General features: G+C 38.3%; 3 protein-coding genes across 5 annotated transcripts in view; all 3 read left to right on the forward strand.

The window, feature by feature from the left end:
* Nucleotides 1-3,511, forward strand: part of LOC107560645 (aminopeptidase B-like) — an 8,553-nt gene extending 5,042 nt beyond the window's left edge. For both annotated transcript variants that reach the window (XM_016244985.1, XM_016244914.1), the window contains exons 8-11: nt 2,307-2,415; nt 2,568-2,792; nt 2,871-3,013; nt 3,155-3,511. In XM_016244985.1, the coding sequence (XP_016100471.1) occupies nt 2,307-2,415; nt 2,568-2,792; nt 2,871-3,013; nt 3,155-3,301 (624 nt within the window). In that variant the 3' untranslated portion in view covers nt 3,302-3,511. The remainder of the gene's footprint in view (nt 1-2,306; nt 2,416-2,567; nt 2,793-2,870; nt 3,014-3,154) is intronic.
* A 338-nt stretch (nt 3,512-3,849) lies between these two features.
* cyb5r1 (cytochrome b5 reductase 1) lies at nt 3,850-8,970 on the forward strand. Its single transcript, XM_016245091.1, has 9 exons — nt 3,850-4,043; nt 4,488-4,634; nt 4,718-4,790; nt 6,246-6,352; nt 6,433-6,562; nt 6,658-6,741; nt 6,821-6,906; nt 7,067-7,166; nt 8,191-8,970. Exons 1-9 carry the CDS (start codon nt 4,029-4,031, stop codon nt 8,361-8,363), a joined length of 915 nt encoding a protein of 304 aa, XP_016100577.1. The 5' UTR covers nt 3,850-4,028; the 3' UTR covers nt 8,364-8,970.
* Nucleotides 8,971-9,347: 377 nt separating this feature from the next.
* LOC107560884 (adiponectin receptor protein 1-like) overlaps nt 9,348-13,399 on the forward strand; it is a 7,902-nt gene continuing 3,850 nt past the window's right edge. Inside the window, exons 1-5 of one of the 2 annotated variants that reach the window (XM_016245204.1) lie at nt 9,348-9,558; nt 10,851-10,927; nt 11,032-11,229; nt 11,329-11,442; nt 11,520-11,691. In XM_016245204.1, the coding sequence (XP_016100690.1) occupies nt 11,086-11,229; nt 11,329-11,442; nt 11,520-11,691 (430 nt within the window). In that variant the 5' untranslated portion in view covers nt 9,348-9,558; nt 10,851-10,927; nt 11,032-11,085. The other variant, XM_016245276.1, reaches the window with a different exon arrangement.

Consider the following 13,399-nt stretch of genomic DNA (forward strand, 5'->3'; position numbering starts at 1 on the left):
ACCTGCTGAAAGACCTGGATAAAGGCGAGGGCCTTTCTCTTGATGAGGTAGCTGAGTGCGCTGCACCACGGATCTTACTCTCCGTGCTACTAAGCAGGCCGCCTCTGCTAGTGGCAGGTCCATGGCGGCTATGGTAGTGACGGAGGGACATCTGTGGGTGAACTTATCAGATATCGGGAAAAAAGAGAGGGGCTTTCTTCTCGATGTGCCGGTTTCGCCTTCCGTATTTTTGATACCTCCGTTGAGACGGTGGTCGAGAAGTTCAGGGAGGCAAAGGCGCGCTCAGCGGCCTTCACAAAGGTCCAGGTCTGAGCCTGAACAACCCAGGGGTCCTGGCCCGTCTCGGTTTGAGGATCAGAGATGGGCACAGAAGGCCAGTGTCGCGGCTCGCGCTCCTCCCCCGCCTGCGGGTAGGGGTAGCAAGAATCGCGGGTCAAAGGAGGGTAGGTAAAATTAAAATCCACATAAGTGGTAAGTGTGCACGTTATGCTTTGCCCACTTTTCTGAAATCCTGTATGGTAAGGGTTACGCGTTATTAGCCTCGTTTCCTTTCTCTGAGTTGGTTTAGACCCCGGTACCTTGACCTTCACTCAACTAGTGTGTCTCTGTCTACACACTCTGGAAGCATCGCTCCCCTCACCATTGAGGGTTATTGTGAGCACGGTGCTTTATTTCGAGCATTTAATTCTCACTGAGGAGTTGGATTCTTCGCTCCATGGGCGGTTCTCGTGGTAGTGCTGAGCAGTGCTCCCCTTTTATCAAAGGGTTACCTATGAGCACGCTACTCCTTCTGAATTCGGAGTTCTCCTCTCACGTGAGAGTTGAGTTCTCTGTTTTCCCAGAGCACCTGGAACCAGCAGCATCAGGCGAACTAGGCCCTACCTCTGCCTCTCTGATGCAGAGTTTTTTGGCTAGCTTGCAGTACACTTACCCTTCTGATTCTAACAATCGCATTGTAGATCGAGCCCCCCCCCCCTCTCGATGAGAGCTTGGTTTGTGCTCCCTCAGCTAAGGTAAATTACTGCAATGAATTAATTATGTAAGACTACCTCCTCTCGTTTGAGAATTGGGGGTGTTGCTCCCTCAGCTAAATAAATGCTAGCTGTTCCACCACGCAAGCTTCAGACGAAGAAGTGGATGATGTGTTCTCCCGGTGCCTATTTATACTATAGTCGCACCGGTAGTGACGTCATGGCTGTCGCCAGCCAACGTGTTGTTGGTGTTTTTTCAATGTATGCTTCAGACATGGGTCACGACGAGGCGTTCCCCATAGCGACCCCTAGAGGATTCAGGGAACCATGGTTACATACGTAACCTTAGATGTTTTGTTTGGTGCTTGTCATTTTTTTTATTGTTCTTTTAAATATTACAATTTAGGTTTCTTTTTTTTTTTTTGGTTAGGTTTTAGTTTTTATTTATTTCCAGTTAGTAATTTTAGTGCTTCAACATTAGGGCCTTTCACACCGCTTTAGATCCAGAACTAAATGTACTGGGACGATTTTGTGCTAACTATTTTCCAGTACCATTTAAAGGGTTGCATTCGCACCGACAGTGTGTACTAAGAAGTAACGTAAGCCGGTCGACAGCGACGTCTGTTTTTGTTGTCTCGCGGGTTTCACAATAATGAACATGGAAAGTCGATGTATACGTAAAGCGATTTAAAGAACGGAAAGGAGGACTAAGAATCTCCAACAACAACTGGCAGTGCTACATTTGCTACAAGTTCCTGCACATCAGCGTTCGTCCATCTATCACTGTTCTCCATACTTGCGAAATAAGTTGACACAATGTTTACAGTATGTTTACACAGCGTTTTTAAATCATGGCGGGTGAGGGTGTTTTCGTACGCGTTTGGCCAATCAAGTCTACTTACGTCACGATTAGTACCAGTTGTGCTGGTTAGACCCTGCTCCGGAGTAGGAGCTAATTTGGTTCTCGAGAAAGGCAGTCCGGTACTAAAATCGCATCCAGTTCCGGCGTTGCGAAAGGCCCTTTTATTTTATTGCAGCTTTATTTCAATTACCAGATATATTTTAGTTAACGATAATAGCCTTGCTTCAGTTTCACATCTCTTGGTATTAAAAAATAATTGTGCTGCTTAATATTTTTGTGGAAACTGATACATTTATTTTAAATATTTTTTTGTAACAATTTAAAAAAAAATTATAATTTAATGCGTCTTTGCTAAATAAAAATTAATTTATTAAAAAAAAAAATCTTACTGACCCAAAACATTTGAATGTGAGAATTAATGAAAGTATGTAAACAAGTATGATAAAACAGCAATTCACTTGTATCTCTTCAAGGATTATGTGGACAAGTTCAAGTTCAGAAGTGTGTTGGCAGAAGATGCGTTGGAGTTTTACCTGGAGTATTTTCCAGACCTGAAAGAAAAGAATGTCCACAAAATTGATGGTGCGGAAAAAGACCATTAGTAGCATTTCTTTCATTTAATTTCTTTCATAGTAGCATTTCATTGTAAAATCACAAAAGCTAGACTAAATTAATACTGTTTGGTCAGACTGCCTTTTGCCATCAGCTTTGTTTCTTCTCGGTTGCTTTGTTAGGTTTGGATTTTGACAGCTGGCTCAATGTACCTGGTTGGCCTCCATATGTTCCCGACCTCTCTGCTGGCCAGGAGCTGATGAAACCAGCAGAGCTGTTAGCTGAAATGTGGGTCAATCATAACCCAGACTTGGAATCTATCTGCAAAACTGATATAAAACCGTGGAAGACCTACCAAACTGTCTACTTCTTGGACAAGATCCTTGAGAAGTCACCACTTCCAGATGGTGCAAATAACTCCTTGTGTTCATGGTTTATTGTTATGGTTTAAGTAGATTGTAAAATAAATATCCCCATATTAACAGGTCACATAAAGAAACTGGAGGAGTGCTACTCGTACATTATTGAGTCCAACAATGCCGAGCTAAAATTGCGATGGGCCCAGATTGTTGCAAAGAACCAGCATAAACCAGGATTCCAACATATTCGCAATTTCCTCACAAGCCAGGTTAGAATCTGTACATATTTATTTCTAATTTGTTAATATTAACATTTATTTATTTCTAATTCGTTCAGCTCTTTGGACTAATAATTAGATCGCTTGTATGAAGAGAGATCAGTCAGACTGATTTTCATGTTTTGCTTTTAGGGGAAACAGAAGTACACGTTACCGGTTTATCGGGCCCTTTGGAATGGATCAGAAGAGACAAAGACTCTGGCAATGGAAGTTTTCTCAGCCACCTCGAAACAGCTTCACTTCAACGTCCGCAATTACGTCAAAAAGATAATAGCTTGAGCATAAATGAAATAGGAAAATATAAGGGAAACCAATGTATGCAATGATCTGCTTTTAAAAGCACCCGGGGTATCTTAAATTATGGGGCTTTGAGTATTGACTTAACAATATGTAATAATTATTCAGGAAATTGAAATATGTTTTTTTTTTTATTTGTGAATTATATTTGTGTTTTTAATAAATCAAATATTTTCCAGGCATTTAATTACTTCCACATTTTTACGTTTTAAAATGTAGTGCATTTTTTATATAAATAAATATATTACATTTGTAAACAAAAAGAAATCAGAGGACATTTATTGTTTGCACTTTCATTTTAAACAGTTAATTTTACATTAATGAAGTGCTAGAAATCAAGAAATCATTGAATTTTGTTTGTTTGCTTTTAATTTATATATGAAATGATTGAATTTCTGGACAAATGGAAATTCAAGGACTTTTATTTTTATTTAGTTTTGTGGGTTTCCGGGTTTCACTGAGACAGACACACGCCGACCACAGATATTATATGTGTATATATATAGATAGATAGATAGCGTTGCAATGTGGATGGGATTACGCAAAACGGAATGCGTTGGTCGAATCGGTCTGTTATGCGCAATAACTGCGCAGCGTTATTCGCCTCCAACACAGAGTCCTCAGTCTGCATGTTCATGGGTGTGCCGACGAATGTTTGGTCTGAAGATTCGTTCTGACTGAACCTCCTTGTAGACGCACATCAGCTGTCATGAGTTACGCGATGGTAAGTCATAACGCTTTAAAGAAGTACTCTAAACTTTAATTGAAGCAATTAACTATTATTTAGAGGACATACTGCTTTGGCATTCCACCAAGTTTGTTTAACATAGCATAGCTTATCAGTTTATCAACACACACTATTGACTAATCATGCCATTAACTCAAAGACAAGCTAAGAAAGTCGTTTGTATTAAAATTACAGTTGTGTCTTGTAGAAAACTAGATCAGCAGACAGTTCTTGAAATGGGATACTAAAGCAGAAACGTCAGAGTTTATTCTGGGAAATACAGATGATTCTTTCAGGCATTTGAGCGGAGAACCTTTGTCACATTTCTCTTGTATATTGCAAATCATTGAATTCATGTTTGGCATTTATTTATATATGTCAGTTACATGTTTTAAAAGTGGCTCTTAAACCGTGTTTATGTGCACTAATCTGTATTTTTAGTCCACTACAGTTGCAGTCGGTGTTGGAGTGGTGCTGGTCTCCACAGCAGGTCTGCTGGGTTATTATTACTTTAACAGGAAAAGAAAACCACAGATTACCCTGATTGATCCCTCTGAAAAATACAAACTGAGACTAGTAGACAAAGAGGTCTGTTTATTTCCATGTGCTAGAATTTATATTTGTGATACTGACAAGATGCTGACAAAATAAGACATTTTTCTTTCCTGCAGATCATAAGCCACGATACCCGCAGGTTTCGGTTCGCCCTGCCCAGCCCAGAGCATATTTTGGGTTTACCTGTTGGTAAGTAGTCTTTGAGGACTGGGTGGTGGGTCGACGGTTTCTCTGGTGCTAATACAAAGGTTGCAGGGTTTGGTCTGAAGCGTGCTGAAATCCCACACCTGTCCTATCGTGTTGACTGCTTTGGATGAGAACTGTGGGCTAAATGATAAATGAGCTTAGGGTTTGAAAAGCAGCTTGTTTAAACATGCACATTTGCTTGAGACTAATCACAGACATTTGGACACTGTTTAGTGGACAACATCAGATTTGTAGTGAAAATGCTGATATGTCCTGATGTGTATCAGACAACCGTGAAGGATTGCCTGCTTGTCAATAAACCTTTCAACTAAAACAAGGGTTTAAAGAGAGAGTTCACCCAAAAATGAAAGTTCGGTCATTAATTACTCACCCTCATGTCATTCCAAACCCATAAGACCTTCGCTAATCTTTTTAACACAAATTAAGATCTTTTTGATGAAATCCGAGAGCTTTCTGACCCTGCATAGACAGCAATGCAAGGACATCATTAAAATAGTCCATGTGACATCAGAGGTTCAACCTTAATTTTAGGAAGCTACGAGAATACCTTTTGTGCGCAAAGAAAATGTTTGTTTTCTTTGCGCACATAAAGTATTGTCGTAGCTTCAGTTGCATTGCCGGCAATGCAGGGTCAGTAAGCTCTCGGATTTCATCAAAAATACCTTAATTTGTGTTACGACGATGAATGAAGTATGAACTATCCCTTTAATTATAGTGGTTTTATGCTTTATCCTCATATTACCTGATATCAAGGCAAAATAAGTATAATAAAATAAATAAATATTTGTCGAGTATTTACAAATCTGTATTGGCACTATTTAAAAGTTATGGGTCAGTAAGCTTTTTTTAATTAAATAAAACATTTTAATTTATCAAGAAACAGCATTTATAGTATTACAAAATATTTCTATTTCAAAGAAATGCTGAAAAACATTATCTCGGTTTCCACAAAAATATTAAGCAGTTGAACTGTTAATAATATGAAACGCTTCTTGAGCAGCAAATCGGCATATTAGAATCATTTCTGAAAAATCATGTGACGCTGAAAATTCCCCTTTGCCTTCACAGATATAAGTATATATAAAATAAAAGCAAATATTGTAATACTGTTTTTACTGTATTTTTGATCACATAAATATAGCCTCGGTGAGCATACTAATAATTGTAATTATAAAAAAATATGTAATTTATTAATTTTATCAATTATAATTATTATTATTTTACCTTTTTGCATTTTAACGTGCATTAACATATTGACAGAGCAAGTGATGTATGTAATCAGACCCGTTTGAGCCGCAAATTACCAGATGTAAACAGTACTGTGTCTCCATACGGATGATCATACCTGGTGTAAACAAGTTCTTGATGTACAGACTGGGCTGTGTATCAATTATATTAATAGTAAAGTGCTCTTTCTCCCCGTCTTTCTTTCTCAAGGCAAGCATGTTTATCTCTCTGCCAGGATTGATGGTAATTTGATTGTGCGTCCTTACACACCAGTGTCCAGCGACGATGACAAAGGATTCGTTGACCTCGTTGTGAAGGTTCAGATTCTCTATATTTCTTGTAAAAGCTCCTGGGGTTTGAAATGGTAGCATTAGAGCTGACATGTTTCTTTCTACAGATTTATTTTAAGAATGTGCACCCAAAGTTCCCAGAAGGGGGAAAGATGTCCCAGTACTTGGAGAGTTTGAGGATCGGAGATGTGATTGACTTCAGAGGACCAGGAGGTTTGCTGGAGTACAAGGGGCAAGGTCTGACTCCGCACATTTACTATCAATATTTGAGCTGAATTTAGATGGATATTTACACAGTGGTCACACCTTACACCTACATCTCCTCCCAACAGGTCGCTTCGCTATACAGGCCGATAAGAAGGCCCCTGCTGAGACTAAGACTGCAAGAACGTTGGGTCTTATAGCTGGAGGAACAGGTAGAGCGTCTTTCTCCTCGTTCCTAGTCATAATGAAGCCGTATGATCACTAAAATCATTTGTCCTCTTATCTTTGTAGGCATTACGCCAGTGTTGCAGCTGGTTCGTGACGTCATCAAAAACTCAAGTGACACGACGACATGCAGCCTGCTGTTTGCTAATCAGGTTGGTGTTCTAGTAGAAAAGGGGTCGTTTCAAATATATTAATGAAATAATTTTTTGTACCGTCCCGTTTTTGTTTGCTCATAAACAAAATGATGTTCAGACAGATTCAACTGCTTAGCAAGTATAAAATGAATCTGTTTACCTTTCGTCTTTCTTCCAGACTGAGAAGGACATTCTGCTGAAGGATGAGCTGGAGGAGATTCAGGCGAGGCATCCAGATCGCTTCAAACTCTGGTTCACAGTGGACAGAGCTCCTGCAGGTATATGACTCCCTACCTAACCTACAAGATGATTAAGCTTGGTATACATTGGTATATTTGATCATAAATACAGTAAAAAACTGTAATATTGTGAAACATTATTACAATCTAAAATAAATGTTTTCTATTTTAATATACTTTAAAATATAATTTATAATTTATTCCTGAGATTTTCAGCAGCCATTAATTCAGTCTTCAGTAACACATGATCCTTCAGAAATTATTCTAATATAATGATTTGCTGCTTAAGAAACATTACCAATGTTGAAAACAGTTGTGCTACTTAATATTTTTGTGGAAACTCTGATCTTTTTTTTCAGGATTTTTTGATGAATAGAAAGCAGAGAATAGAAAAAAAAACATTTAATTGATGAATTATATAATTAATGAAAAATGTCTTTACTGTAATTTTTGATCAATTTAATGCATGCTTTTTGAATAAAAGTATTCAAAATGTAAGTAAAAAATGTCTTAATGACCCTAAAATTTTAAATGGTAGTGTATGTTGGTCAATTACATTTTTTATATAACATTTTTAAATACATTTAAAATTGTAATTTATACATATTACTTGACCTCCTGTGATGAGCATGTGTTAAATTTTGGTTCATGAAGTCAAAAATTGTAACAACTGTCCTGATGAAATAAAATGTCAGCTAATTTGACCTTTTATATGACAGGACAAGGTTAATTTAGCTTTTACAATGTCATGTGGCGACGTGGACAAAAAACGAATGATATTTATGAATTAATAGTTTATCATATTTGTGAAAAAAAATACATTTTACATTGATATATTTTAAAAATAACTTGTTAAATTTTCATAAATTTTGCTTGATGGACAAATCTAAACTTAGAATTTAAATTTAAAGGATTTAAATTATGTAAAAAAATGCCAAACAGGGAAACCAACATAAAAACAAAGAGTACATTTCTAAGAACTTGGGATGTGATTTAGAGCTGATTTTTAAATTTTTTATCATATGGTTTTCTTTGACATTTACATGCATTGACTTCTTTGCAGATTGGGAGTACAGTCAGGGCTTCATCAATGCTGAGATGATTCAGGAGCACCTGCCTCCACCCAGTGATGACTCTATGATCCTTATGTGCGGTCCACCTCCCATGATCCAGTTTGCTTGTAATCCCAACCTGGACAAACTGGGCTACCGGCAGAGCCAACGCTTCATATATTAGACCATGCTCAATGCTCAGGGCCCAGACACAAATTACTCCAAAGATACTAAGTCGCACACAATCGTATTTAAGCAAATGTGGCATTACAAATCTGATCATATATAGCAAATATCCTTTTTGTGGACAGTATATATTAAATATTAAATGCTTAAGTGCTAGTCTGTCCAGAGGTAATTGGTTCTTCATTTTAAATGCCTATCATTCTATAATACGATATAGAGACTGTCTACTGTATCAATGACAATTGTAGCTTTCTGTGCCCAAAAAATCACAATAAGATGCTGCTACTACCAAAAAAATTCCCAATTTAATGCACTTAAAAAGGCGCCAGCGTGTTACAACACCTGCTTGCAGAATTTAATGCTGAATATTATAATTCATGTGCCCGTGACTGGCATTCATGTTTGATGTATGTATACATGTTATGAGATGCATTTGCTTTCACTGGAGTATTTTTGTATGCATGCTGCACTCCACATGTTTATCTGTTATGTTAACAAAATTGAATTAAAAAAGCTATGCAGTTTTATGAAATGCACTAAAGGAGAGGCAACAAAGAAGTGCTTATTAAATTGTTTTCACTGGCACCTTGTTTTTAATTCCTTTTCTCCAAGCAATTCATGATGGCCATAATATGATGCTCACATTTGCATTCACTGAGATTATAAAAACTGACTAGGATGAGGATTGGGGATTATGGGAGATTGTAAGGCCAGCTGGTTTAACACAAAATACTCCATCTTGAAAGACTAATAGTAGGATTTTTATCTTCCTAAAGCTTGCCAGCACGTGCTAGATAAATGTGACCGTTACACAAACAAACAGCTGCGATGTGGTAAAGCACTTCCGTATTTTCTGAGCAACCCTCAGATGGATGTTCAACCGCCACTGTCTGGTCTTTTACAATAAAATAAATCACCTGCTGGAGATTGCTGCTCTAAATCAGGCTTCACAAGAACCACCAAATAAATTGGGTTAGTGCCTCTAAACGCGCTGTGGGGGCTTTACAAAATCTAGCGCCGCCTTTCTCCAGCAGGCGGCGCCACCGCGGCGTTCATTCGAAGACAACAGCGAGCCAGTTTGAACTCGCCGTCTGACATACAGCAGCTTGCGGCTCTTTATTTCTCCATCCTGCTGCTCTTTGGTGGCCATCCGGAAGAGATCATATTTCTTTAACAGCAGATCCGGACATCAGGTAACCGCCTGCACGATCAAATACATCATTATTTAAACGTAACGGCAAAATTGTGATTCATAATGTTGTTGTAAATGCATCCAGACACAGTAACGTTAGTTTAGCGGTGCGCAGCGGTTTCTGTGTCTCAATGCTAACCTGCTCTAATTACAACCATTTTGGATTTTTAAAGGGCTTTATGTCGTACTAATTAATGAATCGTTGTTGGAGACTATTTTGTGAATCATATAGTTGTTATATCATCGTTGCTATGTTATGTATCGTGTAAGTGTTGATCATGACGTGTACCGTTGTTTTGGCTGCTCCTCTCCTAAAATGTAAAGCCCATTGTTAGCCAGCAGGCTAATTACCGTTAGTCATCATAGGTATGAGCTGCATGATACCACTTCATACAGCGATCAATGCTAGTTATATCGGTTATATTTCGAAATCTGCTGAGCTGCCTACCGAGACGGTGTATTTGGAACCATATGTGCGTTCGAAAGTTCGATTCGAATTAGTGGCGAGGATTTTGATTCACCCCAGTGGCAGCGACTCGAATCCTTTAACTCCATTCACAAAATAAGATTAGCCGACAGCTGTGAGTTAACCACTCAACCGATTCGTCTTATTATGCTGTATACATACATTTGTTTGTCTATGGTTGTTCCGTTTTTGTCAACTGTTAGCAATGATTTTTGTCAAGCTGTCGAAAAAAGACAACCATTATAAAATAAACAATTAAGAGTACCCAGAACGTTCTTGCCTAATTTACGAATACATGGCCATCTGTCATTCATTTTCGCACATTCACGACTCTTCTTCACGAACAAAATGTCTTATTCGTTCTTGAGCTAAATCAGTTTCGTTTTAATAGTGGTTTTAATAGTTGTTGTTTTTTTACCAGGAATTCCTCTGTTAAACCTGATTATTAAAAAAAATGTGGGCTGAAGACTTCAACAAAAGCATATCATTTCAATTAACAACCTTGTAGCTCACGGTAGGCTTGCTTTTAAAGGTTTATAAATTATTGTTTAAAACTCAGTTCCTCTATGGAGAAAATGAATTAGATTTTTACTACGGAAACTTAACGCTTATACTCTAAACATTTCAGCGAACGATGAAATTGAGTCAGTACGTGGTAGCGAACGAGAATGGGTTGAAAACCCACAAATTATAATGTGCCTATGATGTCCAAATAAGCTGTCATGGTAAACAGCTCTTTTGGTTTTAAAACGCAGCCAGTATGAACTACTTTGTAGCAATGTGAGCAGAGATGATGCCTAGTTGTTGTTGTTGTTTTTTTACCCAAGACTGAATGCAATTTCATAGTGAGGCAAACATCAGGAGGCAGGTTTAGACCTGCCAGTGTTCAAAGCTCCTGCCAGAGGTAAGCAGTCTCTGTTGTTGTTGTTACGGGTCACTGATGTTGTCATGACTTGACTTTGGCTGTGAAGTTTTGTTTTGATTGAATGTATTACTTTTGGCCCTCAGTGAACTGAAGTGGAGGCTTCAGAGGTCTGAGACGGGTCACAGGGCAGTCTACTAATGTCAGGCCAAATCAGGTCTGCAAGTCAAGCAGACTGCCAGGTCACGGAGGAATGCCACGTTCCAGCCGACGTGGAGCTGATGGAGCTGGGTCCCCTGCTGGAGGAAAACGGCCCCATAGGAGCCAAAGGAGTCCAGTCAGAGGCAAGCCACGTAATTATTAATCCGAATGCATTACAGAGTCTTTCATATTCAGTGCCAGCAGTGTTGCAGGCTCCTTTTGAGCTCTGATTGTGCCCACAGGGAGCAAACTGTCTTGCTGATGATGAAGAGGAGGATGAAGACGTTGGAGAAGTTCTGACGCTACCACTGCAGGCTCACCATGCAATGGAGAAGATGGAGGAGTTTGTGCATAAGGTGTGGTCGTCATGCATAACCGTTTTAAAGCTTGAACAGAAATTAAGTGAAATTCATGCTGGATCTCTGTTCTGCAGGTCTGGGAGGGCCGCTGGAGGGTCATTCCCTTTCACATCCTGCCGGAGTGGCTAAAAGACAACGACTACCTCCTGCACGGTCATCGGCCTCCAATGCCCTCATTCCGTGCCTGCTTTGGGAGTATTTTCAGGATCCACACAGAGACCGGGAATATCTGGACTCATTTGTTGGGTAAGATTAGGGTTACGGTGTCGAGCCGTCACAGAGAATAGTGGCTATTGTGCACCTCATGCATATATTTAGTGCATTAAGTATGCAGCAGATCAATTACAAGAACAAACACTGCTCTAATTTTGAGAGCATGTGGGATCAGGATAAACCTTTTACTTATGCTGAAATATAATAGCTATTTTATATTAACAAATGAAAAATAATTTTGTCATTAAGATTAAAATAATTATATAAAATAACATCAATATTTAATAGGGTCAGTGACAAAGCGTCCATGATCAAGAAAAGGAAAACATTTAAAACAATCTAGTCTAAAACACATATGCCAAGCAGTGTTTTTGTTACCTAAAGCTAAAAATATTTAAAATTGTTTTTAAATAAATACTCAAATTAAATAAAATATGAATATTAAATGGAAAAACAAACAAATATTTTTTAGAAACATTGCTAACTGAAATAATTAATACTGAAATAAAATAATTAAACCTATTTCTATCCATCTATAATTAATATATATATATATATATATATATATATATACATACACGCACACTTCATGAAATTAAGCATAGACCATTTATCTTGTTTCAAATGTTTTTGTCATCATTTGCTATATCCAGCAAAGTAAACCAAAACATTGAAGGGTGATTCTCAAAAATCTATATTTTCTGCCAGCTTTTTTCAAGATAAATTTAGATGTCTTCCCAAAAAAGGACACTTAGAAACTCCAAAAGGACACCAAAGAACCAAATGACATAAGGAGCCCATATAAGCACATATGAAAGAAAAAAAAATCTGAATTTTATAGTATGTGTACAGTGTAACAGCAAAGAGCTTTTTTACATTTTAGAGAAGCCAAGTTGCGATACTGAACAGGACCACATGAAGATGCCAAAAAAAACCTAAACCAATCGCCTGCTGACTGCATATATCTACAGTACACGGATCCATTCCGTATAACTAAACACAGCAACATAAACATGACAAATCAAAACATTATCGTTAATGTGTGTGGAAACAACTTAAATGTACGGAAATGTCTGTGCCGGTGCATAAATAAAATGAGTGATCAGTGCGTCAAGAGCTCTCATACAAGCATTATTATAACGGACTTGCGTGTGCTTACTGTACGACTCCTGTACGCCACTGCAATCGTCTTTACTTTTACAGCGAGACTGTTATCAAGTCGAGAAAACGTAGTTTGCTTCTCATCTGGCATACAGCGGTGGGATGTGTTGACAATCCGTTCAGTCTGTTCTTCACACAGCGCGTGACGTGTGAGGGCTCGCACTCTTCAGAGACAATCACAGAATATGACGGAGCTCGTGTTTTAAAGCGAAACACACTGGAATGAATAATTCACTTAAAATGCAACACAAGTCTCTGTTCTCTCTGCAATCTCTGATGTAATCAGCCTGGTTTCCTTTATATTAGCGCTGTTTTGGATGGATTGTTTGAATGCATTCGCTTACTGGATCATTGGACTGAAAACTTTTCCGGAGTTTAGCAGCTTAAAGGGGTCATATGATGCGATTTAAATTTTTCCTTTCTCTTTGGAGTGTTACAAGCTCTTGGTGCATAAAGAAGATCTGTATAAAGTTGCTAAGACTAAAGTCTCAAATCCAAAGAGATATTCTTTATAAAATTCAGAATCAACCACGCCTACCTAAAACGGCTCGTTCTAACACGCCCCCACATGTCTACGTCA

This window comes from Sinocyclocheilus grahami, unplaced genomic scaffold (assembly GCF_001515645.1).
Source record: "Sinocyclocheilus grahami isolate Dianchi unplaced genomic scaffold, SAMN03320097.WGS_v1.1 scaffold3.1, whole genome shotgun sequence".
NCBI classification, from domain to species: Eukaryota; Metazoa; Chordata; class Actinopteri; order Cypriniformes; family Cyprinidae; genus Sinocyclocheilus; species Sinocyclocheilus grahami.